The sequence below is a fragment of the Wasmannia auropunctata genome, unplaced genomic scaffold (genome assembly GCF_000956235.1).
Source record: "Wasmannia auropunctata unplaced genomic scaffold, wasmannia.A_1.0 LD335888.1, whole genome shotgun sequence".
NCBI lineage: Eukaryota > Metazoa > Arthropoda > Insecta > Hymenoptera > Formicidae > Wasmannia > Wasmannia auropunctata.
The window spans coordinates 507,489-534,484 of NW_012027002.1; the positions used below are offsets into that span (position 1 = coordinate 507,489).

The following is a 26,996-nucleotide window of genomic DNA, read 5'->3' on the forward strand; positions in this document are numbered from 1 at the left end:
GTGGGGATAAGGTAATGTTCTCTCGGAAACTCGACTAAACGTGACCCTAACGAAGCCACATACTGAAACCTACGGTTATTCACGAGATAATATTTCACAATTAAATTCCTAAAGTTTATTTTTTGCATGATGAATAAAATATTTCAATCGACATCTCCTTCGATTGCTATTTTTTTCTAAATCGATTCAGAATCGAATTAGTGAAAAATTTGGCACATTAAACTTGAGACTTGCAAATAGACAATGACTTACTAAATTTGAACTATTTTTTTCTTGTCTTGTTGTTTTCTTTGTTGTTTTCTTTGTTTCGTTATTTTACGTTAAACTTAAAAATGTCAACAATATAATATATGACCAAAGATCTTTTTAATGCTAACATAATTATTAGAAGAGAGAATATGATATTTTCGAAAGGGTATGCAGTAACTTATCTTTCATATCATTTCTCTGTCGCAATAGAGATTTCCGAAATTAAAATCAAAGAGAACGAGGACGAATCCCTTCGCCTTCTCACTGGCTAGCCGCTAATTGAACCAGTTTGATAAGGTGTCGCGCGCACTGGAGTCTTCCTGCAATCCGGCCGCATCGCGCGGACGCGTAACGGTCGCTATTCCAATCGTCATAAATTGTCGCGGTGAACGTGACGATCGTACCGAACAGCCAATACCCCGCGCGATTCTGTCATTCGACCCTCGTAGCCGCCGCTACCGGGTGCTGCGTAACCAACACGGGGGGTCCCTTCTCCCGGGACTTTTGACCACCAATTCGTCTCTGCCACGCTGCGTTATCGATCCGCCAAAAACGTGCCAAGGTTGCATCCGAGCGCTATCCGTGATTATCGCGAAACCATCGCATAATCCGTCCTCCAAATCCTCTCCGTTACTTCCCGATTCTCGATAACTCGATAACGTCTTTCGGGTGACTGGGGCACGACCGGGGAGTTCAGCATCTCAAGTAAAATGTTGATCTTTCCTCGCATAATAATTATAGAAGTGACTTTATAATTTTCTAATCCTTTAAAATTCACAAGCAACTCTCCCCCAGATTTCCAATCTGAAAATTTAAATTAGTCAGGAAATTTGTAGATAGGGGGGAGGTGGGACTGAATGGAAAGGTAGTTTTTCTTACGAATCTCTTTTAGCGAATTAAGTAGATACGTTTAAACGACAGACGCGTTATTACTCGACGGTGATTAGCATAATCAGGCGGCCCGTGTAACACGTACGGCAAATAGACAAAACGCGACGGGCGATGCCAATTAGCAGGTGCCGACGTTAATGCAAATGGCGGCATTAGCCGATAATACCGGGAGTAATATTATTATTTCACGGCAATAATATCAGCGTAATTCATTCGGCTTAATCAAGAGCATTACTGCCGCGAGAAGCGCAAATCTATTTTACCGTCGATATAAATTCGTGCGCATCTATGCAAACGTAATGTACTACCCAGTGAACCCCGAGTCAAATCGCGGCATTGTTCGCCAAAATTCGTGAGGCCAAACGTTGCACGAAGTTACACAAAACAATAAACGAACGATGTCGTAAGAAGATTATCGGAAATTACAGAAATACATGTATGCAACAATTTTCTTCTCTGAAAAAAATATATCAGAGAAATGAAACGGTAGAGTTAAAAAAAATTTAATTGAATTTATAATATATAATAATTAAATTAATTTCACAATTTTTCTAATAATATTTAACAACAGCCTCTCTTTAATATAATAGAAATTACTCTTAGAATAAAACTTTTCGGTTTTTTGTTACAATAATTATTTATAATTTTTCTGAAGTGTGATGTTTCTTATTTTTTGACAACATAATCTGCGTTGGGCTGGAAGATAAGGTGAGGATGTCCGACGAATTTGTCCCAAAATTACAAGGCAAATTACAACTTGCACAATTCACCTAATCGCGTTACACGGTACGCTCGCACAGTATGATCAGAATACGCTCGTTACGTGAACCATAATCGATCGCATCGCAGTCACTGACGTCACTCCGGCTGATCATCGTTACGGCCGACACTGAAATCTTTTTCCCGAACACCAAAACCAGATACCGCCGCGTATCAGATATTCCTATGCAGTACGCGAGATTGCACCTGCAGCCGAATACGTCACCGATCGCCGTGCAACCGGGCACCACCGGTCGGCGGCCCGCGCACCGGAAATAGATTCTGTAACCGGAGAACTTATTTCTGGAAACATGGCTGCGGTTGTGCGTGGGTCCTATTTCGGGCTCGAAAACAGCGTCCAGCCGCATGCGTCCTCTTCCTCGCCCACTCGCCCGTTTTCTTCCGTGTCTCGTCTCCCTCGCCGCTGCAATCAGATCGATTCAAAAACAGGCGATTGAAAATCTGTGGAAACGAACGAGAATCTGAATTATCGCTAACAATAGTGTCTAATCGTTAATGTGACAGATAACTTTGCGAGAAGATGAGCTGCCATAGCTATATCTCGACTCGAACGATACGAGGGAGATACGAAGAGAGACGAGTTCCCTGTCATCGCGCTGAGAACGACGAAGAGCTCGTGAGGGGGATAATAAAAGTGGTGACCACATGGTTGCGGCACCAAAAGCCATAAATAGAGGCCGCGCGCAGGACCATATGTACGTGGAATGATGCCTGGCCATATCGGCGTCGGTTACGCGAAAGCAATCTATTTCTGGCTGCCGCCGATCCCAAGATCTGCATCGCAGAAGACGCAAGACCGCGAGTTTTATCTTTGCACCGTTTGTTACCGACTCTTTCACGCGGCACTATTATCTTTTTCCGCCGGTATCTTTCCAGTCCTTATTGTTATCCTTGGCTCTTTTGATTATCACGAGTCTCCGTTTCCGTCGTTGTCGATAATAACTCCCAAATGTCTCCCGATTCTCCGATAAAAACTTCCGCCTCGCGACGACTCACCAGGACGCAGCTCCATACTTCTTTACATTCCATACGTCACATTCACTATGGGAAGTAAGGAAGCACGGAACGGTCGCCCGGTACTACAAAGTAGATCATCTGAATTCCGGAATTGCTCCCGAAGTGGGACCCTCTCTTCTTCGGCTCCGTCTGCTGCCGGCTCCGAATAATGGCATCTCGATACGACACTTCTCTCGCAACAATTTCGCTTCGCGAATGCACCGCTGTTACGTAATTCATCGCGGATCCTCTAAAAGATCCTGAAACACTCTCCAACGAGAAATATCTGGCGCACCGGAAACGCGCCTGTACTCTCTCGCACCCGGAAGATCCTCTCGACTCAGCACCTGATGATTTCTTCCGACTGGGAAATTATTACCCGACGTCCGCGATCGTCGAGAGAGTTCCTCGAGCTGACTTCCTCGACGCTTTCAAATCCTGCCAACCCGGATGACCGCTTCGGACTGAATGCTGCCAAAGCCTCAAGCACGGTCGCTTCGGAACGAGCCCTCTAAAAATGGCTGCACAGATCCCATTGGCCTCTCCTCTCGAGTGACGAGCAGCCGACACCCCCCTCGTCGTCGTCGTGTGCAGATGTAAGCTTACACTCGAGACGGCTACCACGCGACGCGACGCGGCTCGGCTCGGCTCAGCTTCTCGGCTCCCTCGCGTAGCGCCTCGCCGCGCCAAATTTGTCTTTACCCGAAAATAGTCAGTCCCACGGCTGCCACCACATGGTGTGACTATTCCTGGTCCAGACTCGAGTGATAACTTACCCAGGCCTCTCTGTCTCATTCCTCTCCTTCTCCTCCTCCTTCATCTTCTCCTACCCTGCGTGTTCTTCATCTTCATGTTCTTCTCCACTTTCTTCTGCTTCTGTGCTGTACAAAGGCGTACACGTGATCCCTCGTGTCTCTTGGCAGACGCAAGCCAAAGGTGGACATTCAGAACGGAGCGGAAAGCTTCGGTTGTATGACACCGTATTAATATTTCGTATAGGATTTTTCATTCATCCTATATGAAGTCTTCGGTAAAGTTAAGAATCTTATAAAAGAGTCCTGCTTATCGGAGTTTCGTTTTATAACTAATTAAAAATTAAAAATTTCTGCAAAGGAAGCGATTAGTTTTATCAATTTCTCTTTGATGAAACACCGCACGTAACTCAATACTTTTACTTTTACTCTCACGTAATCGAAGACACAAGGAAAGTTGTAACCAGAAATGAAAATCTCAAAGAAGATCACATTTTGAAAATACTGTCTTACTTATTTAAGAAACGTACTTCTCATCTTTCTTTTGTATTTTACAAATGCTTTGTAAGAGACTTCTCATCTTCTTTTCGTATTTTACAAATGCTTTCACGATTGAAATGTTTTGCAAGCTTCAGTAGCGCTATCCGTGCTTGACAGCCAGAATTTCTTCGTCAAAAAGCGACTTTTTGGAGAACGGTATACCATTACGTCAGCAGCCGTGATGATGTTAACTCTTCGATTTGTCACCGATTGCACTCATCTACCATCGAGATCGTACTGTAAATCCGACGTAACGGTATGCCGTGATATTTCGGGGGTGGAACATTTGGCAGCTGCCACTGGCGAGCAGGCAGATGTCTGAATTTCGGTGAGAGCCTCCTCCGCGCGCGAAAACAAAGTTGGATCGCTGTCGGCGTTAATTCTCGAGGTGTCGCGCCGTCGATCGTTAACACGATCGTTATCGGCAACGATCAACGTCAATGACGATGTACTCTCGCCGGACTAACGGCGATTCGGTCGCGGGCGCCGTTAACAACGATGATAAATACAGTATCGTAAATGCACACCGGGGGGGCGGAGGGGGAAGGGGAAGGGAGGGGGGCTGAATTACAGGATCGTACGTCTCGCGGTATTATTTATAGAAAGATATGCGCGACGATAATGGCCGCTGGCGTGCGGCCAGCGCTTCTGCGATTTTAGTATCGCCGCGCGCGGCGGCGCAGCAATTAATTTCAATTTTATACTTTACGCTTTACGTCGTCGTCGTTTATGTCACCGATCGACCACGCGACTATCTTGTAATCACTTTTGCCTCTCGCATCATACAATCACCATGTACCTATAACGTGTAGCGCACGTACGTTGTAGCGCAAACCCCCTCCTCGAGCTTTGCCAATGAGACGCGCGGGACGTCCGCGCGGAAATCAGACTTAACTCTCATGAATGAGATTTAAGCTACCGGGATCAGCGCAAACTTGGTCACGCTATTTGTGATATATCGTTCCGTCCGTGTTATCACGCTTCGTATACATCGTTGCAATTCGGCCAAGAATGCTGTTGATGATGCGATACCGAAATACATCCCGACAAACAGCATCGCGCGCTGAGCGACGCGTTGCGAATTCTCGACTCCCGAGTGGCTCGAGTCCAATTTTCGCGATGCACAGGACAGCAGAAAAATGCAACAATAATTCGTATTTTAAGATCATCTTGACATCCCACTTTTGGGGCCTACGAAAATTCCCATGTTCAGTGTGTTTACATAAAACACCGGTCTCGAGAATAACTTTCCAATAAGCTTTCGTATTTTGCTAGGAATACTAATAAGACGGACTTACATCACTTGACAATTATTGGACTTCTTAATATAATTATTTTACATTTTCGAAGAGCAAATTTTGTAATATAGATTTTCCGCCAGCAGGGATATCAATCTCGCGGATAGCAGCGATTAGAAAACTTGTCACCTAGCTTGTTGACACGTTACAACACATCTCGCTCCGTGCCTATAACAGTCTGCGGAGACGTAGATCCTCGGCGCAAGTTAAACGTCCAACTTCTCTCGCGGCATTAGCTGCTTGCGCGTCTGTCAACGGCAGATTCCAGCGGTGAATTCGGAATCCATTTTTCCCGAGGAGAAGTTTATAGGGAGCCCGCTCGGGCCTCCGCATATCTCGCGCGTATATACGATATAAACTTACGGGCGTCACTTTTACCGGGGCGACTTTCCGAGAGACGAAGAACTTGGTCGCGACGGCCGACTCTCCGGCGTCTAAAATTACTGGCAGCCGAAGACGTTGCACATCCGCAAAGTCGACGCGGTCCGGTGAGCCGTGCGAAACGAGTCTACGCGCTAATGCCGTCCCTATTTTTGGGCGTCGTCATCGCCGTCGTTGTCGTCGTCGTCTTCGTCGTCGGCGTCGGCGTCGGCGTCGGCGTCACGATGGAGTTGATTGTCGAAGACGCAAAAGGACGAACGAACGAGATAACGTCGTCGTTCTTTCTGACCTTGCACCTGCCGATTGTTTTCGGAATGGGCAAAGTTCACTTGAATGAGTACATACACAAGTTGTAATCCAGAAATTTGATCAAAGGAACAACGAAGAGAGAAGCGCATTTTTTAAATAAAAAAAATAATATCTAAAATTTGAAAAGACAAAGAGATATCTTATGTCTTCTCAAAATATAGGAAAATATGAAAAATCTTACGCGAACATTTACTATAATATTAATATAACTATAATTTATATTCTCTGTAAATTATATTGAACGTGACTGTAATGGCAAACATATATTATTACTTTTATACTTTTTTTTATAATTTTTAAGTAATATTATTTTATATAATTTACCCGACGGGCAAAATGAATATTGAAATCTTACAAAATCTTCCGAGGGGTCTTATTGAATAATTCATGTTTTAAATAACTCATCTTTTGAGTAAAATCTTATCTCGCGCATTAGTTTCGACTTTCTCAGAATTTTAATCCGAAACTTATTAATTAACGTGTCTAGCACGGGGCCGCGAATAAATTGCGAAAAGAATGACGTCCGATCGAATTTATTCTAAAGGAAAATTGACTACAAATTTTCGTCAAGCAGCCACTCGACACTCGATATGCCCTCGTATCTATCGCCGGAGCAATTTAATGATTTTAGCATGCGGCACATCGCGGAGAATAATTAAAGAGAGCGTCGTTTCCTTCGTCCGTCGGGACGAGGGGAAGAGGAGGAGGAGCTTTTCCTTAGCGGAGGCGCCTCAGCCCCCGCCGCTCGTGTATCGGGTTACGAGTTCGTCGTTGAAAATAGCCTTTACTTGCGTACTAATGGCGAAGACTCCAAGTAACCCCGGCTTGAGGATACACGGCGCAGGTCGAAAGCCGCGCTGCGCTCTCCCTACGTCTCTCTCGGAAGAGTTGTCGCGATCGGATCTCGCGCTAATGAAAGAAAACCGCGTCGCAGGGAAAATACCGGGGAGAAAAAAAGGACTTAAAGGACCACCACGAGTCGCGGTCTCGCTAATTATCGCCATTAATTTAGCACGGGAGAAAAAGAGTCATCTCGCCTGAAGTGACGTGGTCTTCTTCGATTCTCCGCGGTTTCCCGCGCTACGGGTTCTCCCGACGTCCAAAGAGAAATCGCATTTCTCGAGATCGAACACGCGAGTAATTTACATGCCAAATTCGATACAGCCTCTTTTCATGCGTCAGAAGGAGAGATGATATGCATATATACATATATGCATGCTCTCTCGTTCTCTCTTCTGCTTTCTTCCGAGTACAGACATCCTCGCGCTCTCTTTCTCCCCGCAATCTCTTTCGTTGCAATTTCATTCCCGTGGCATTGAAACAGCCGCCGGCGCTTCTTCGCGAATAGACAAGACGATGGCGATAGTGCTAGGAGATTTCCAATGCCGTTGGAATTCTATGCACGGCCGAGGGATGGTATTTACTTACATCGAATCATGCCCCGAAATTACTTTTACCCTCTTTGAATACGCCGCGAACGTTTCACTTGCAATCTCTCGAGCCCGCAAGAATCCGCTTGTTACTAGACCGAACGGCATCCATTGCAGGCCTCTCTAGAATTATTTTCGAGTGTCTGTTATTTAAGAAATTCTTTGCTTCTGACATCTATGCGAGCTCTGAAAGAGCTCTTCCGCTATACATATATCGCGTGGAATACAGCAGTGCTCTTTTCAAATGTCCGAATCGTCGTATCTACAAAACTTTTGTGATTAAAATACATTCAGTGTGATTTTGAAATAATCCAATAATTAATTTAAGTTTTTTTTTTTCAAATGTTTGACAATTAGTATTACTTAGCGACATTTTTTTATTTCTTCAACGTTTGTGATTAAACAAATTTTCAGTGATTGTAAAGTGTTGTATAAAGATTTTTTCTTCATCAGAATTTAAAAAATAAGCAAATTATATTTCAAAATATTTTTTGCATTGTTTAAGGTATGAAATTATCTCTAGAGAGAGAGAGAGAGAGAGAGAGAGAGAGAGAGAGAGAGACCGCGTTTGGTGATCTCGGAATTTCATACCTTAAACAATGCGAAAAATATTTTGAAATATAATTTGCTTATTTTTTTAATTCTGATGAAGAAAAAATCTTTATACAACACTCTCTAGAGAGAGAGAGAAAGAGAGAAAAACCGCGTTTGGTGTTCTTGGAATTTCATACCTTAAACAATGCGAAAAATATTTTGAAATATAATTTGTTTATTTTTTTAATTCTGATGAAGAAAAAATCTTTATACAACACTCTCTAGAGAGAGAGAGAGTTTTCTCTTTTTCTGTAACGAGATATTTTATAAGAATATTGTTTTATATCGCAATTCTTTCAAAGAATTTTTTATAACCCTTTTAAAGAATTTTTACTGAATATTTCTTGAGACTCTGAGACAATTGTAATTTTTTAGGAAGATTCACGTCATGGTCGAAATCTAACGCACGTACATTTCTTGAAACTATTGTTTCCACATGACAGATATCTTAAAACAACGACAGCTCGCATATCCTGTTGCGGAAGTCGGAAAAGTTTCACTTTTTATTTGTAACTTGGAGACATAAATGGGTCTCGGTTTCGATTATAACGAAGAAAATGCGCTTTCGAAATACTTTTAGCAAATGCTTTCTGGCTCACGTTATGTAGATTTTTTGGTACTTTTCTATACGCGGGAAGAAGCGGTAGAGCCGCGGCGGGAAGTTGGCGAAACGCGAGTGGGGAAAACATAAAGGGCCCGAAGGAAGCCACTTTTCAGACGTCTAGGAAATCCGAATAAGAAACCTAGAAGCCAACCCCCGGCCAGGGCGGGCCGGGGGAGGGGGGCGGAACGTGCTCGCTTTTTGTCTCGTGACAAATCTGTGTAACTTTATTCGAGAGCGCCGCGAGAGAAGTTAATGCTGTTTGTCTCGCGGTAGCTCGGGGGAACGCGCGAATTGCGCGGCCAAAAAGTTTGCGAAACACCGAAAACAGGGTGAGCTAGCCGACCTGTCCCGCTTTGTCGCCGGAAGCGGGCCAAGGATGGACGTTTTTATTTTTTTGTTACATCCTCGACGATCCTTATTCGCATCTTCTGACCCTTTTATTCCTGTACTATTTTCAACAATTGAAAAAGATGTTTTAATAATTGTTTGCTTTTAATCATACATTTAACGATTTATGTTTACTTAATAAAGTTTGCCAAAATTATTAAAATTATTAAAACAGATATTATTAAATTTAAATTATTATTAAATTCAAATTTTAAAAACAAAAAGAAGTAATTTTTTTAGGTGCTGTGTGCTTTTTGAATTCGCGAACTGACATGATGATTTTCTAGGAATTAAATAGTTAATGGGGATTAACGGGGGATAGATTGATCGACTCAGCACAAACTAAAGCATTCACGCCAACGGCGGTGGCCCGCACGAAGTTACAGGTATACATATACGAGTAAAAAAAACGGGCGTTTACGCGAATAAACTCTCGAGTGTGCATCGTGCCGCGGAATTCGATATCGTCGGATGGAAATAAACGTTTTTTTTTTATACGGCACTTTCGCGTTTTTGTCCTTTTGAAAAGAGGGGACGAGATCCAGGTCGGCATTTATTCGTGCCGGAATACGCGTATTCGAAAATGTTTCAGTTCAGGAACACGGAATTACGATTTTAATTACGGTAGCTGCTAATAAAATTTAATTAAATGTCGCGTAATTCATTGTACGCACGCTGAGGAGGGATGAACACTTTGTTAAATAATTACGACGCCAAAACATGCCAAAATTCTTTCATATCTATAATAAAATTCGTTCGCGGAGCCCGGCGAACGTATCGAGCGTCTTTTTTTCCCTCTCATTTTTTTCCGTGGCTCTCTGGAGCTTCGCCAAAGCGCGAGAAACCGGAAGAGTTGCTCGAACTAATGACAAGAGCGATTCAAAACACCGGATTATTATGGCCATTAAGAGCCCGATCGCAGCCTCCCTGTCGCTTTTACTTCGCGGAGACACGGCGCTTTGAAACTCTGCACGAGCATCCGAGGCAGCAATTTGACGATGCAGTAAAACTTCCGCGCGCTACGAATTTAAGGTGAGCATTAATGGGCGGTATTAATTAAGGACGCATTAATTCCGATATCGCTGGAGGAAACTTTCCGCATATCTATATGCGATTTTCTCGCACTGCTATCAGAAAGAGATTTTAAGTTTATTTCATTTTAAGTGCATTCGCATGAATTTTTGGATTAAAAAAACCACGCTTGCAAGAGATTGCTTTCTTATGAACTACAAATCAAATGTAAAATCACAATTAATTAAATTTTACTTCGACTTCGTGATAAAAATTATTCTCCTATTGTCTCATTCTAAAAATAGTGAAAACAGCAGAAATTTTAATTTTAACTTTTATTTGCTAGCGTTGCATAATGTTGTCGCAAAATTACGCAAACAGATGTCACGTCAAAAAATTTCTAAATGCATATGATATGTAAATTATGAAAAAAGACATCATCTTCCGCCGTTGAAATGCCTTTTCGTATCAATGTCACATCATAAAAAAATCACGTCCACGCGTTCGTAACCGGCGGAAAAAGACAAGTTATAAATTTGCGAGAGGAATGCGGGCCCGTGATTTTGCCACCTCGCATGCCACGACGCGGGAAAGAATTATTGCGAAACGATAAGGGACAAAAAAGAGACTTGGATGCTCTCCCAAGCTCGTATAACTGCACGGTGACGTAAGTCTTTAACGATGGTGATCGTGCGGAAAATTCTTTTGTGTCCGCAAGACACGCCGCCACTAACGACCATCGATCGTCATCTCAGGGAGGACAATGAACCGAATTAATTAATGCTAAACTAATTATCAGGCTTTACAAAGGTGATTTAATATATTGTATTTTTAGACACGTAAATATGTATGTATATACTGTTCGCGCGTATCACTGACAATGAGAAAGAAAGAGTTAAAATTTCGCGTGTAGAAAATGACGACAGGTTCATTCGTAATCGAGTCTGACGGGGCAGATCGCGAACTTACGAGGACGCGAGAGACGTAAACAGCCTCCAGCAGACGGGATATGTTTCAGAGCCAAAATATCTCTTCCTCTCTGCACTTACATACCTAAAGGCCGGGACCGGGACTAAAGACGGATAGACGTGTTTTCGTCGGAGGAATCGAATAAGCAAAATAAACGGGACGGAATTCATTCAAGAAAAACGCGGCGTCGCCGACATCACCGTCCGTCGTACTTCATGTCGGAATCATTTTCATTCCTCTCGTATGTCCCTTCCTTCTTCTTCTTTTTTCTCTCTTTCTCTCTCATATTCATCCATATACACATACACTGTATTATATTATATTTCTTTATTTTTATTTTATTTTATAAATTTTCTTTGTTCGCACTTTGTAATTGTTTACAAACTGAATTGTATGTCAAAATTCTTGTAAGTCACGGTTCTACGCTTAATAGGATTTATCTTGGAGCATATAATAAATGGCGATACTATCTCTCTCTCTCTCGCGCGCGCGTTTCCTCTCCTCCCGCAGCTGAAAACTTTTCACTTTCGTTTCAAACGTATTATACATTTTCCCAGCGACAAACAGAATCGCTGATTATTTCAGCGGTCAAAATCACGTACACATTTCAGGAATGCAGGTATTTATACAATAAATTATTTAAATGTGATTAATGTTGGATGCTTGGATGTTGAACGCTACCCAAATACAGAATTGGCAACAAGACTTGTGAATCAATTATCTGTAAATCTTTATTTATAGATTTATATCGACATTCTAGATTTCATAGCATAAAAAATTTATAAATTACTAAATGTTTATAAATTACTAAAAATTCTAATTTATTAAAAGATATATTTCGTATCAAAATTATTAAAATACAATAATTACAATATAGCATTACGATACATTTAACAAATTCGTACGAAAGGATTATTTAGTATAATATTATTTGAAGATTATTGTAAAAGTTAATAACAACACAGACTCTTTCTAAAATAGAACTTTTTTTTATAATAATACATGCTCTAATAATACGTTGCATTTTGAAAGTGAAGAGATTATATGGAGATTATAGTTTGGCAATTTTACCGAACGAATCGAGTATCTCTGTCGAGTGCTTTTACACGAGGACAGAAAATCATGATTAAAGAGATTTATTTGTTGCCAATTTATTCGTTTACTCGACCAGAAATACCATTTAAATGTGGCTACAGCTAATGGAAGTGTTTAAACTCTTTCGCAGTTTGTTAAGCTCTCTTTTTGCACCGCAAAAATCACGATTTCATGAGAATATGAGGATACCATCAGGTGCTTATTTTAAAGGGTTTAATTACGCGTGTTTTCGACGCAAAATACGGGACTGGGATAAAGATTAATTTTGATTGTAATTATGTATGAAGGAAATAAAGCTAATAGCTGTAACGTATTAATTTGTGCTACGTAATGAACGATGTTAATAACGATAGTGCTAATAATATTCGCGGTAAGGTAAACAACGTTTGCTCATTAATATATATATATATATATATATATATATATATATATAATATGGAAATAACGAAAAGATGATGGTAGAGAACCGTAATACTCCCTTGCCGTACTTGATATTACGAATCATATACAACAGAATTTCGACATAGAGATATAAATAAATGCATTCTCCAAGAGCAATTAGCAAAATGAGCAATTATCGAATTACTGCAAAAGTATTATCTGGAAAATGATAAAGATAAATACAATAACATTATAAATTAAAAAGCGTTAATGAAAGATAAGAAAATTAAAAGATAGAAAAAAAAAACTTTTAATTGCACACTCATTAAATTCCGATTTCGAGGTGTTTAGGCGTTTGGTTTAGCTTTGCCCCCCCCCCCCCTCAATCCTTCGATCGCAATAAAATTTATATCTTTGGGAATTTAATTTTCCACTTGGATAGACACTCTCGTGGAGGTCCTCTAGAGTCTAGATCCATCCGTAGGCATGGGGAATGAGCTCGCCGCCCTTCCCCCCACCTCCCGACCCGAATTAAAATAGCCGACGAGAGTGCAGCGATCACGGGTGACCTACCCCGTGGTGCACCTGCGACTTGTCTGGCGTTGCCATCACCGTCATATTTTATGCCGAAGTCATTTCCATCGCCGCGGAAAAGTTCCATCCGCCCCGTGCGTTCGTCTCCCCTCCCTCCCCCGCGTCTTTTGCAATAACTTTTAGAGTAACTCGGAATTAATATATTTTTTTTCACTGGAAGACCGCTGGCACTTTCTCAAACCGCGCGATCGCTCTCCTTCCTTCTCCCTTTCTCTCCCGGTCCAGGTATTGAACGCATAAATTATACGACTTTACCGAACGCGATCGAAATATTTTCTTCCTTTTCCTTTCGTTCTTTTTTACCTGTTTTTCTTTTTCTTTTCTTTTGTCCCACGTAAGTTCTTCCTTTGTCATGTAATTTTTTTTCTGTTATTGCGCTTTGTGTATGCGATTATTGTTCTGCTCTTTCTTACGTCAGTACTCTGTATCTTTCAGTCCATCTTTATACTTAATGCAAGGTTTCTCGTCTTATGAACTGCGATCTACTTGCTGCGTAACATATTTATATAAGCTAGTTTACACGCTGTCATTTGCACTCTGTATGTATCTTCTATGTTCATATTTTTTATATGGTAATATAGAGCGTAGTTATAAAAACTATATACACATAAAAAAAAAAAAATCTTAGTTTCCTCATTTTATTATTTGTTGACTACATTTAGATGGAATTAGTTCTAAAATTAATAAAAATAATTATATCGTTATTATATAATGATAGTGGTTAGCAATTAGCAAATTGCGTAATGATTCGAATGGATTCATTATTAATAGCTATTGATTAATTAATCAATTCGTTATTAATTGCTATTCAAAATTTATTATTAAAGATACGTTGTAAAAGAGACATTCGTTTCGCGACTACACGATCGCGAGGTTCAACGTGTCAGCGTAACGTTTTATCGTTCTCATTTCTCATATCGCGACTACACTTTCTTCTTTCATTTTTTTTTCTCCAGCCCTCGCTAGCGTTCTTGTCCTTCGGTCGTCCACTCTGATACCAATCCAGGACTTTCCAACCCCCCCCCCCTCCCTCCCCCGCGACGACGTTCAAACTTCACGGATAGAATTAGTTGGCAGTTGTGATTTAGTTTTGGTTCGATTACCTGCCTTCTCGGTGCTCGAAATCCCCTCCGTTTCAACTTCCCCCGGGGTCTGCCGACTAATCCTTTCATAGGTACTATCCTCCGAGAATTTCAATTTTCATCACGGCGGCGGCTGTGAGATTTCGTTAACCCTTAGCCCTTCCAAGACAAGCCATTTTACATGTACAACAAATATATAGATAACGACTTTTATAGACATAATATCTTTGTTTTAGTAGAAAAGAATAGTCTTTAATTGGCGCTGAACAAAAAAAGTAGAAATAAATATTAAGCCAAATTTACAGTTCAATCTATACAATTGTTGTATATTTTTCGCAAATCTCTTTGTTTACAAAAAAATGTAACATGTATTAAAGTAATAATGGCGCTAAGAAATAAACTAGAAAAAATTGCATTGTGCTTCATTTAACATGTAAGTCAAACACAAACACGTAAGGAAGGTGCGTCTGAACATTCGTTTCTTCAACTCTTCGCGGAGACTTTATTTGGTTTGCTGGTATTTACGAGGTAATACGCTATTCGGAACATTCTCGCGAGAGAATGGGAAATGCCTGGTTCGAAAGAACAACGTCACGACATCGGCAGCTTCGGCAACGAGGCCGCGAAAAAATACGAGGGAAAACGTGCCCGGTAAGGAGAAACGAAATTAGAAGGACGCGGAAGCACTTTGAGAAGTTCTTCGCTTAATCCGGATCTAACTTCCGGTATTCGGTACTCACGGCAAATTCCAATTTTCGTCGGACACTTTGCCGATGAAGTTTCGCGAGACGGCAGCGTAGCGGAGGAAGAAAACTCCCGCGTGCGCAAGAGATTTCGATTTTTCTCCCGCGAGTTCCCTTCGGTTTTAATCCCGTCGTGCAAAAGGAGAAATAAAGCGAAAAAAAAGGCGAAAACGCGACGAGTCGAAGTATGAGGTCGGTGAGGGAGGGAGGGGGGGGAGGAAGGAGCGACGGGTATCGAGGGCACACCGGCTCTTTCGCTGGGTGCGCCAACTCCGATGGAGGCGCCCGGAAATTGCGTCACGGTAGCGACCAACGTTCCTCATGGTTTCTGCATATTAGAGCGCGTCCGTCCTCTCTCCCCGCGATACAGTTCCCGTCACCCACGAACGGACATCGCGAACCGATTCGAACCGGCCAAGCCGGGCCGGGCCGTGCGTTCCTTCCTGATTCGCCGAATTTAAACTCGGTACTAAGACTGTCCCTGAAAGCTTACCATAATATTAATAACACGATGATAAGCGCGTCTCTGTTCTAGTCTAAATCTCGAGATAATTTACTCTTAGAATTCATGATTCTCCTCGCAGTCTTTCATTATTACGTGTCTTTGCAATTGGGCCGTGAATTAGAATTCTATTAACGAAAAGTTTACTCAAAATTATATAATTAAACGTGACATTTTAGCCGAAATGAAATGCATGAGAATACATACATTGTGTATTTGCATTTAATGCATCACGCACGGAAAGAACGGTTTTGCTAAAGTGCCTGAAAATTATACCAGATATAGAAAATAATTATGTTGGACCATCTAAATAATTATATAAACGTTTAAGCTGCGATTACTAGAACATCAATTAAACTTATCGGTCTTATCGCAGTATTATAATAATATATGTAGTATTACATCATAGTCTTACATAATTATTTCGGATCTAATATATCTTCGGCCTAATTTTTATATACTTTGACAAAATTATTTTTTCCGTACGAATGCGAATATGAATTTATTTCGTGCAAGTGTTTGCTGCAGGATGGAAAAGTGAATCGGATAAAAATATACAGTGCAAAAATTTTCGTTGTCTATTATTTTTATTTCCTTGACGAAGAAAAGAGCCTGCTGTCGTCATATATTAGAAGCTAATTTATTTCACGCACGATTGACGGACAGGAAGGCGGGTGGGCGCGAGAATTGGAGCTTTGTTTATTGCGCGAAGTTTTTGATCGAATCGGATGGCGCACGAGTGACTGATAGAAAATCCGAAATACTTCGGTGCCATCGGCTGAGGAGGGAGGAGTGCCGCCGTCAGGCAGGCAAACGAAAGGGAAGATAAATGGAATTCCGCCGGAATTCCGCGAGGCTGCGGCGGATAAATGTTTTGGGGACTGGAGGCCCTTGCAGTTTCTCAGTAATCCGTCGGTGAATGCCACGAGAAGAATTCTCCCCGAAATATTGCAACTTCCGATTTTATCTTAGCGCCAAATGAACGCGCGAGTGAGCCATTGTCTCATTGCGATCGAAGGTGCAATCGGTTGAAAGAACTCACGCTTGTAATATATATATAGCACGATGACTGTGATATTTTAGTTATACCTTTTTTTTATATCTTTGACGAATATTTAGACGTTTTATTTCTAGATCATTATTGTAAATAATAAAATACCGAATGATACCTTATTTATGGCTAATAAAAAATCACGGTAAGCTATGAGAAATAAAATAGTGTTATAATAAACATACAGTGAGATAAAGTATAAGAAATCAGAGGACAAAGATAATTGAGAAATAAAAGAGAAGAGTAATTCCTTTATATTTATCGGGATTTGAAAATACATTCTTCTAATTGTGATTAATTAAGATACAACGTAAGTAATAAATGCATGTCTGATAATCCTAATATATGTATTATGTACTTAATTAAAAAGTACGTGTTTAAAACCATTTTCTTGAAATAAATTTTCGGCAAGAAGGAAGCTCATGCAAATAAGATTTGCTTAATTCTATTTCTTTTAGATTTCCATTTTACATTCGTCGTATTACTCTCGTTATATTCTAGTCTACCTCCTAGTACTCGATTGTCTTTTTTAATTATTAATGTAGAGAACGTACTTGACCAATGACATTGCATTCTCATGGGTTATTAATCCGCTGACAATTGCCTTCCCCTTCTTGAGTTGAACGTAAAACAATCCCGCGTTTCGACAATGACAAACCATGCGGAATTATTTCTCGCCGCGCGACTCGCTCGATTCACTGCGGCCTGCTCTCGAGAGATCATCCTCTATCTCTCTGTCTCTCTCTTTCTTTCTGCGTTTGGCCTCAAAATCCTCTCGATATCACTCGCGAACGGACGGACGGACGGACGGACGAACGGAGGAATCGCAGCTGCGAGAATTCGCGACGACGACGGCGACGACGGTGGCGGCGGCAACAGGAACACCGAAATAATCGCGAGTCCGCGCTATATTTAGCGGAGCGTTGCGTGCGAGCGTAGCGATTCCGCGTGCGATCTCGCGCGCGTTTCGCTCATCCCGACGAAGCTCTGCCACCGCGTTCGACGAGGAATTACGCGGTAATCGATCGTCAGCGATTCGCGCGCGGACTCTTTCTTTCTCTCTCCCTCTTCTTCTCTCTTCCTCCTTGTCGGGTCGACCGCTCGTGCTCTCGTTGTCATTTTGCACACGCTCGTGTCAATTATATTTAGCGTGTCGCCGCGTGATCTCACTGACTCACTGCACGCCGCGGAAGACACGGGAGACGGCGCGAGAGCCTCGTCGAAACGTTCGGGAGCCGTACGTGCATCGGGAGGAACAGAGGCACGCGTGTGTCGTCCCCGGATCCGTGGCATCGGGTTCTCGGTAGACTCCGCCGACCGCGATGATGCCACGGCCGTCGCTGACTCACTAAATGCTCGATATATGCGTGCGCGAATCACGCGTGCGACGCGCGATGCGAGCCCGATTCGCGGCGGGGCTCACTCCGCGACGGGCAGTTTTACATATATCCGGGATTTTATTTGAGTCCCTCTCTCTTTCTCTCTCCGTGAAAAACTGCGCCCTGATTTGTCCAATTCATCAAAATTAATCCGCTATACGTTTCATACGTCTGCCGAATTAAAAAATATCGAAAAATATAACTGAAAGAGAGATCCAACGGAGAATTTCAGCTAATGTAAGCTTCCGTTCGAACAAGGCGTTGACGATAAATTCACGAAGAGATCGGTAGCAGAATGAGAACGCATAAATTTTTACTTTTAAGTGGCATATATACACGTGCAAATGTAACGTATACGTACTCAGGAAATCTCATCCAAAATGGATATTTTTGTCAGATCATCTCTGTTTATTATCTTCAGGAGCTAACGGAATGACGTTAGCCTATCTCTAATCCCGATGCGATACGACAATAAATGATGTTTTCGAAGTCGTAATGAACGGCCGCGAACTGGTGCGTCCGACATTAACGATATTGAGTAGTACGAGTCGGGAGTGCCTAACGACAGTTCATTGATGCCAATAAAGGAATAGAGACGTCGACGGACAAAAGTTCTCGTCGACGAGCGACGGGAAATTAATCGCGGTAATAATATCGCGCATCGCGATATACGCCGCCTAAGTGAGGCGGCGTATTTATGCGGGCTCGGGGCCGCGACGATTGCGACGAATTTCCGTCTTTGAGCTGCGCGCGAAATGCGGCAGCAGAATGATATTAAACCCGGAGACCTGTGACAGGAGAACGCAATAACCAGGGGCGTCGCTCGCTCGCCCGCTTATTTCTATTTATTACATCGCGCGAGGCTGTGCCGTTGTAATTGCGATAATTATCGGCGGCCTTAAATCAACGTCGTCGCGCCTTTCATTCACGTGCGGGATCCTAAACGCGCGCGAAACTCAACGCGAATTTTGAATGGAGGACAATAAATTCTGGCGGCGTGTCGGAACTAAACAGGGAAAGCTGGTTCTGTTATAGAAAGATGTTAGTTGTGATATATCGCACTCCGATAGACACAAAATAGAAATGGCGCATTTATATTGTATTTTCCTAGTATATGTTTCATAATTATGATACAATTTGGTACTTACTAGTAATAGATAGCCACTTGATTTTAATGTTTGGAAATTGAATTGTATATCACGGAAAGAACGATTTTGTTAAAAAGGTCTAAAAATTTTACTGAATACAGATCTGAAAATAATTGTTTGTTAAATCGTCAAAATATTTTGTTGGAATATTAAAACTGACAAGCATTACTATAAAACGTTTGATATTTGAGCAATCATTTTAACTTTCACACAAAATTATTTTGATTATTGAACAAAAATTATTTTCAGATCTGAATCCAGCAAAATTATTCTTTCCGTGTATGAATATGTTTTATTTAACTCTCTTAGAGGTTACAAAGAATTATACAACTTTTACAATTAATTACCTTACAAAAACCCCACAAAATTACAAAAAAAAAACACTTATCAATTAATTTACAAACTAACTTAAACTACCATCTAGACACTCCAACGCTGTTCTATATTAATATTATTTTGCATGTGTCATTTTCTCAGATCAATTAAAATATAATTATGTTACGACAGTGTAATTGTTGCATTTGGATTGAAACGAGCACACTTATTAATCAAAAGAAGTAGGCATTTTTTTAAATTGTTTTAGAGGCAATGTCAGCATGAGCCGAGCACGGCCTTAAGATGGTTTTATCGGGCAAATCTTAGTCAAAAGTTAGTCTCTTCATATGACTAATAATTCAATAAAACATTTCGCATAGACTGTACTGCGATTGTGTGACGTTTATGTGTGACAACGTCACACTATCGAGTTGGCGTTGAGCGATAAAATCACCTTAATCGCCAACATTATTCCAATTATTTCGCTTGTAATTATTTTGGCAAGCCGTGAGAATTGAGGCGGAAAGGAAAAAAAAGAGGTGCGCGGCACAACGAGAGCGGAATGAAATCAACTGGAGCCGGTCAACGACGCAATAAAATCGCGCTCGCGTCGTTGATGCCGGGCACGAGTACGTACCCGGACATAATTGGCAAAGTAATCAATCGATTTATGGTTATTAACACGGTAATGGTAACACTTGCGATCATTTGCATATTCATGACAAGGAAAGTCACTACGACTCGCGGCTGCTGCTATTGCTACTGCTGTCGCGGGTCGAGATGCTGCGATCGCACTTGGATGCAAAACGCGCATCCCCTAGATCGCATTAATGAAAAACGCCGTTTACACGTCGTAAAAATTTGATGGCCTCCCGCGGAGCGGGAAGTGAAACGACGGTCGACACCTATAACGGCATCACGAATTTAACGCGATTATTATTACTATCGTGTGACTCCCTTATAAATATACCATTAATGTAGTCAATATGTAAACAATAATTTTTTACAGTTCATTTTATTTTAATTCTAAGATAATAAAATAAGTAATTATTATTAATTATTAATTACATATTTCGATCATCAAATTAAGATTCGTGCATCGCCAATTTTTTCCTTTTGTAGCATTTTCCGTAATTCGAGATTTGTCGTAAAAAAAATAATCAAAGAAATTATTTAAAAAATTTTCCTTTTTACCTAATTGTGAATAATTGTGACTTGTACTCTACATTAGTAGAGAAATATTATGCGCCTGTGTGATTATCGAAATTTCCGCAAAATCCTACAGTCGGGTTTCCAATTCCGCGAAACTATCACGACATAATTGACAAGGCATCTAAAAGGATGAGAAAGAGAATGGCGCGATGGCCTCCTGAGCGTTCCGTTTGCAAGATATTTCGAAACATATGCAGGAGTCACATATGTGATGAGACACACGCTTGTCCCTCATGTTACACCCGCCTCCGGAGAGGTCCCCTCGTGGAGGCCTCGTTGAGAAGCAGCTGTCCCTGTCTCTCACCTTACTATGGGGTCTTCCTACTATAGCGAGTAGTTAGAAATGTATCTACGCGAGATACACGGAAGTGTATTATCTAACAAGGAAATTTGGAATTATACTGTGAAAATGCTGTAAAAATATAAGCAGACGGAAGTAAATGTGTCAAATATTGTCGAAAAATTTTTTCTGTGGAACGAATATACTGATATTCGAATATATTGATATTCAAATGTCAAATATAATTATTTAAAAAAAATAATAAAGGATAAAATTGAGCGATCTATAGGAAAAGTAAAATAATAGAACATTATGTTAATAGATTTGTATGACAGAATATCGTAACAAGTAAAATAGTTTTATAAAATAGAACAAAATACGTTACAGAAAATTAAAAAAAATTATTTTTATATATGTATATAAGGCGATGTGTATATGTATATAATTTTATTCGGAATATTTCTAGAGAAAAAATTAACTAGGCCGCAACTTGTTATAAGATAATTTGAATTAAAATGTACTTGCGAGTGTAACGGGAATAGATCTTCCGCTTTGAGAATGCAATCGCGACTCTTTGTCTTAATATGTCGCATTTCGTTTGATTTCAGTGCGATGCGGGTATTGCTGTCGAAGTTGCCTCGACCCTGGATCGTCGACGAGAAGAAAGATGACGGTTACACGGCCCTTCACTTGGCTGCCCTCAACAACCACGTGGAGGTCGCGGAGCAACTGGCACGCGCCGGGAAAGCCGATCTGGATCTGCAGAACGTGAACCTGCAGACCGCCCTACATCTGGCGGTCGAACGACAGCACACGCAGATCGTTCGGGTACGTTTCCGCGAATACCTGCGAAAATATCGTTCGCTCCAATAATGAAATTCCTAAATGAATTCAAAATGTAATTGAATTCCGTGAAAATATCGGAACGCTAGGATAAAATTTTTTTGGTTCGACATATCCGATAATAGGATAATTCGAGTCGTTCCTTCCATCGGACAGAAGAATCCACGGTTTATTTTATGATAATTTACCCGATCGCAGCTTTTGGTACGCGAAGGCGCGAATCTGAACGTCGCCGATAAGGACGGGGATACGCCTCTGCACGAGGCCCTTCGACATCACACGCTGTCGCAACTGCGGCAGCTGCAGGACGTGCAGGACGTCGGACGGCTGCTGATGGGCCTGGGCACTCAGGGCCAGGACAAGAAGAGCAGCTCCTTCATCGCGTGCTTCCTCGCGGCGCACGGCGCCGACCTGGAGCTCAAGAACAAAAAGGGCCAGACGCCTTTGGATCTTTGCCCGGATCCGAATCTCTGCAAGACTCTCACCACCTGTCACAAGGATAAGGAGTCGTTAGTATTCGGGAGAGGAGAGAAGCCCCTTTGCCTCTTAATTTCAAATTGGATTTTATTAAAACGCCAATTTTATTATAAAAAAAAAACCGTTGAATATTAATAACTGAGCTCTCTTTTTTTTTTAAATTCTGCAATAATCTTAGCGAAATTTGTAGAAAATTTTCTTTCGCAAGTTTTGTTTCATTTAATTACAAAAGATTTGATTGTGAAGACTGAAAATACAAATTTATACAATCGATTGCATGTTCCACGTGTAATTCCCCGTGCAATTACGCCGATACACTGTGGTATCTCTTACAATTAGTATAATGTTCGCTAACATGCAGCTTCCGTTTCCACAGACACGACATTGAAGTTATCGTCCCTTCGGCGGCGATCGACGAGTGTCTCGTATGCTCCGATGGCAAACGAGAGATGCTGTTCAGTCCCTGCGGACACGTGGCTTGTTGTAACGCCTGTGCACCGAGGGTGAAGAAATGTTTGATTTGTCGTGAGAACGTTCTTTCCCGAGTGAAGGTAAAATACCACCAGTGCAATACATTTTTTCTATCGTTAGATACGTAATATGATTTTTATTTTTAAAACTTATTTTTTATTTAATATATTAATTGATTTATCTTAATATTAGATTTATAAATTCTTCATTAATTGTGTTTTAATAATAACTATATATTTCTTTTTCTTTTCAACGAGTCTATGAATTAAAAAAAAATGAACTCTTTTCTTTAAGAGAAAAATTAATTTTATTTGATACATCAACACTACACGTTTATACTTCTATACGTTTATACAAAAATGTCTCTTCAGTAATTTTAATTTAATTTTCTGTGAGCCGCTGAACGTTCTAATCGTGATAAGTTATTCCTTTCGTCGGTCCGACTTGATGTAGTACGCCATGTAGTAGGCCAACGATTGTTGACCGAAGTCCCGGTTCTGGAATAGATTCTCTAAGCTCTAAACGCGCTTTTATCCACCTCCTGCCTTCGCGCAATAATGGGCGTTTGTTCCCAGATCGAAGAATGCGTGGTGTGTTCGGATCGCAAGGCGGGCGTGCTGTTCCGCCCGTGCGGACACATGTGCGCCTGCGAGAGCTGCGCGGCCCTGATGAAGAAGTGCGTGCAATGCCGGGCCCAGATACTGCACATGGTACCGCTCTCGGTCTGCTGCGGCGGCGGCGGTGATGTCACCTACGTGAAGGGGTGCAACACCTCAGGTATTAACGTCCGCCCCGCGCACGGCGGCCGGCGCGTCGTTTTGCAAGCCTCTCTCGCCTCTATCTCGATCTATCTAATCGCACGGAATATATTGAACTCTCTGCGCTCACGATTAGATAGCTCGCCTCTCTAATCTCGCCTGGAATATATTCCCGCGGACGTGTATTTGCGCGTACACATTTGCCGTTCTCCATTAATTAAGATAATGATGAACGGTCGAATAATGATTGTAGGGCGAATTGGATTGGAGATTGTCTTTAAAACGTAGTTTTACGCAAAAGTAACTTTCTAACTAATACAAGTATATCTTTAAGGATCTATTCAGACAAACTTATATACTTGCATGTACATAAAGAAAATTATCTAATTTCACGTGCTTATGATAGAAATGCACTTGGATAATTTTCTTTTGCATTATGCAATTATACAAGTTTTTCTGGATAGGTCGTTACGTTACGCTTTAAATTATTAATATTCAGAGTACTTTAAAAGGTATATAAAATATTTATCTATATTTCGCTATACTTATTTATATTTATATCCTGGCATATCATAAAACTTTTCGTTGTTTGTATTACTTATTGCGTAACTATTTCGTCTAATTCCGATTTTATCTAATTGTCTGTTCTCTTTAGTTGAAATATTTCATTTTGTTATTGATATAACGTTGATTGTATAGCGAGTAAAAATACGAATTGTGATAAATGAGAGCATCGCTTAGCGATGCTGTCGCGTTGTCGAGGAATTGGCGAGACTTTTTCCTTCTTCCTTTTATTTTTTCTCTTTTTCTTTTTTTTTTTTAACCGACTGTTATGCTTCGAAGGAACAATATCCGAAGTCAAGGTGGATCCCGAGGAGGAGCCGACGCCCTCGAACAACACAACCGGGGCTGGGGAAGCTCTCCTAATGAACAACGGCAGCCGAGATACTTCCCACAGCGACATACAAAAACTACAGCAGCAATTGCAGGACATCAAGGAGCAGGTACGTGTCCCTTCTGCGTCTCGCTTCGTTATGCGTCGCCTTAATGAAACGAATAATTTAATTTGTGTCGAAGAAAGAAGTCCGCACCGCGCTCTGTACAATTACCTCTCGCTCTCGAAGAATACCGGAATACGTTTTCCCGGACTGTATTTCCGCGTCTTCTTGTCGCGAGTCCCGCGCGCAACAACTTTGAAACTATAGCTCTTCTTAAGTGTTTATTTTATCGTTTCGAGAAAGATTCAAGAAGTTGAGTCGTAAATGAATTAGAAGGATTTGATCAGAATTTAATTTTTTTTTTTTTAATTCGATTTCGAGTGGAACTTTAAGAAAATCTAAAAAGTATATGCATAATTAATGTTAAACAAAAGATATGCGACAAAAACGCGTTAATCCTTGATATCACCATTCGTGTAATAAAAGTTCAGCTTATAGATAAGCTTATTTTAAGGGTGACAAGAATTCGGATCGAACATCATGCAGAATAATTTACGAATCTTATTTTGTTATCGTTGCAGACCATGTGTCCGGTTTGCCTGGATCGTCTGAAAAACATGATCTTCCTGTGCGGACACGGCACTTGCCAAATGTGCGGCGACCGGATGTCGGAGTGTCCAATATGTCGCAAGGCGGTGGACAAACGTATTCTGCTGTATTAAAAATAAAAGACTGTCACCGGCCGCATTGCGCGCTGAAATTTTCCAAGGGGCGATTGTATGACGGACGAATTGTAATCCGCAAGGAATCCACGACATTTCGCGGGAGAAAATGTTTTCCTCTTGCGCCCTGTTTATTTCTGACAACAGCATTACGTCAAGCTGAAGCAGAGCAACGTTGTTTTTAAAATCAACGATATATTTAGTGGTATAACAATGAAAAATAGTGAAGATACTAAATGACGCTCTTTGAGCTGCGGTGGTTTATAGATAAAAATAAGTTGGTTGATAAGTAATCTCGATAAGTACGTACGCACAATTATTTATTATTCATATTTTTAATAAGGGAAACTCGTTGCATGATAGATGATATATTATGCTGTTGAAGTTGCGTTTCCTGCGTAGTCCCGTATGGCTATTAACACATAAGTGTAACATATTTCCAGTAAGCTTCCTACACAACTTTTATTTACCATTTATGAATACTGTCGTCTTTCTGCAGGATTAAAAATTCAGAAATTCAGTAGACATTAGAAAGTTCTTCCGAATATCTATATATTAATAAGAATAATGGTTTTATATCTATATCTTGAATAATTTCCACATATATTGCCAAAAAAATAGTAAGTAAAATATCGCATTTGAACGTTTGATTTTACCGTTGAAATATTAAAATAAAAGTTATAAGATGATTTATCATTGTTGATTAGATACCATAATCTATTAGTATTATACGTGATGTATTCACATGTTACATAAATTGATAAAAATATTTTCGATATAATACAATGGCAACTGTACATCGGCAAAGTAATGAAGCTATTTTTCAATTTTTTTCAAATTAAAAATTTATATATTAAATTATTTTGTTGTAATCATAATAATTATATTTATTGACATTAAAATTTATATTAATTATATTTTTGAAGTTTCAAAATTTCAAAAATATTTATATTAAAATGAATTTTTAATATAAGTACATTTATATCAATTGTAATAGTAATAAATATAATATATGTTTTATATGAATCTATTTTTTTTTATTTAATATATTTATTTTATATATTTATAAAATGGATCTTTTTTGAAAAATATTCCAGAAATATTAGTTTCAACTTTCTAAGAGTAGATTTGCTACTGTAGATTTGTCATTGTATATGTCATGTCTTATGAAATTACAAAGACATTTATGCTCTTTTCCTTTTTATGTCATTTTTAATGCATTTTTTGTATATATACCTCATGTAACAGCGCTTTTATTTATACATAATTTCCGAACATGAATGAGTGAAAAGTTTATTTTATCTAAATCACAGTTTATATTGTGTTCAATTATTTGACGGTTAACTCAATCTCGAAAATTAATTGTGTTGGCATATATCATGACGATCGATAAGATGTGTATAATCTTAGGTGAACAATATGAGATAATGAATATAACATAGAATGATTTGAAGGTCATTCCTATATTTCGACAGTATTTCTAACCATTTTATTACTGTCTTTCTTGAGTTTTATCTTAATACACATAATCATTGTACGAACAAACAATATATTATACGAATTATACGATATTATAAATGTGACAAGTCTGAGCTGCGATAATCATATCGCAATTATGTCCCATACAGCGAAGATTAATTATATTATTGCATTATTGATTGCTTTGATGTATTTTATATAGTATATAATGAATAAAGGAATTTTGTACATACAAACTTGCCAGGCAAATTTCTTTATTAAATGTCGCCCAATGGAATTGTAACTAAATTGTACGGTTAATATCGTTGCTGGGATTAAAAGTGTAAGAAACGAGA

The 26,996-nt window shown here is 40.2% G+C and overlaps 2 protein-coding genes across 2 annotated transcripts in view; one reads left to right on the top strand and one right to left on the bottom strand.

Annotated features, from left to right (window-relative positions):
* Window positions 1–26,064, top strand: part of LOC105455594 (E3 ubiquitin-protein ligase MIB1) — a 374,218-nt gene extending 348,154 nt beyond the window's left edge. The window contains exons 10-15 of the mRNA XM_011699027.1: window positions 21,582–21,801; window positions 22,015–22,325; window positions 22,670–22,844; window positions 23,340–23,541; window positions 24,366–24,526; window positions 25,042–26,064. Of these exons, the coding sequence (XP_011697329.1) occupies window positions 21,582–21,801; window positions 22,015–22,325; window positions 22,670–22,844; window positions 23,340–23,541; window positions 24,366–24,526; window positions 25,042–25,182 (1,210 nt within the window). The 3' untranslated portion in view covers window positions 25,183–26,064. The remainder of the gene's footprint in view (window positions 1–21,581; window positions 21,802–22,014; window positions 22,326–22,669; window positions 22,845–23,339; window positions 23,542–24,365; window positions 24,527–25,041) is intronic.
* LOC105455593 lies at window positions 1,752–17,819 on the bottom strand. Its single transcript, XM_011699026.1, has 2 exons — window positions 17,194–17,819; window positions 1,752–2,323 (listed from the first exon to the last, which is right to left on the bottom strand). The coding sequence occupies exons 1-2, from the start codon at window positions 17,216–17,218 to the stop codon at window positions 1,920–1,922; spliced, it is 429 nt and encodes a 142-aa protein (XP_011697328.1). The 5' UTR covers window positions 17,219–17,819; the 3' UTR covers window positions 1,752–1,919.
* Window positions 26,065–26,996: the final 932 nt, after the last annotated feature.

What these genes read in the sequence shown, in the direction of transcription:
- LOC105455593 (XM_011699026.1), bottom strand. Translation starts at nt 17,218, where the DNA reads ATGAGAATGCAATGTCATTGGTCAA. An exon ending in AATGCAATGTCATTGGTCAA is followed by an intron (nt 2,324 to 17,193) that starts GTACGTTCTCTA and finishes ATCTGATTGCAG; the next exon opens with CGGCGAGGGAGACGAGACAC.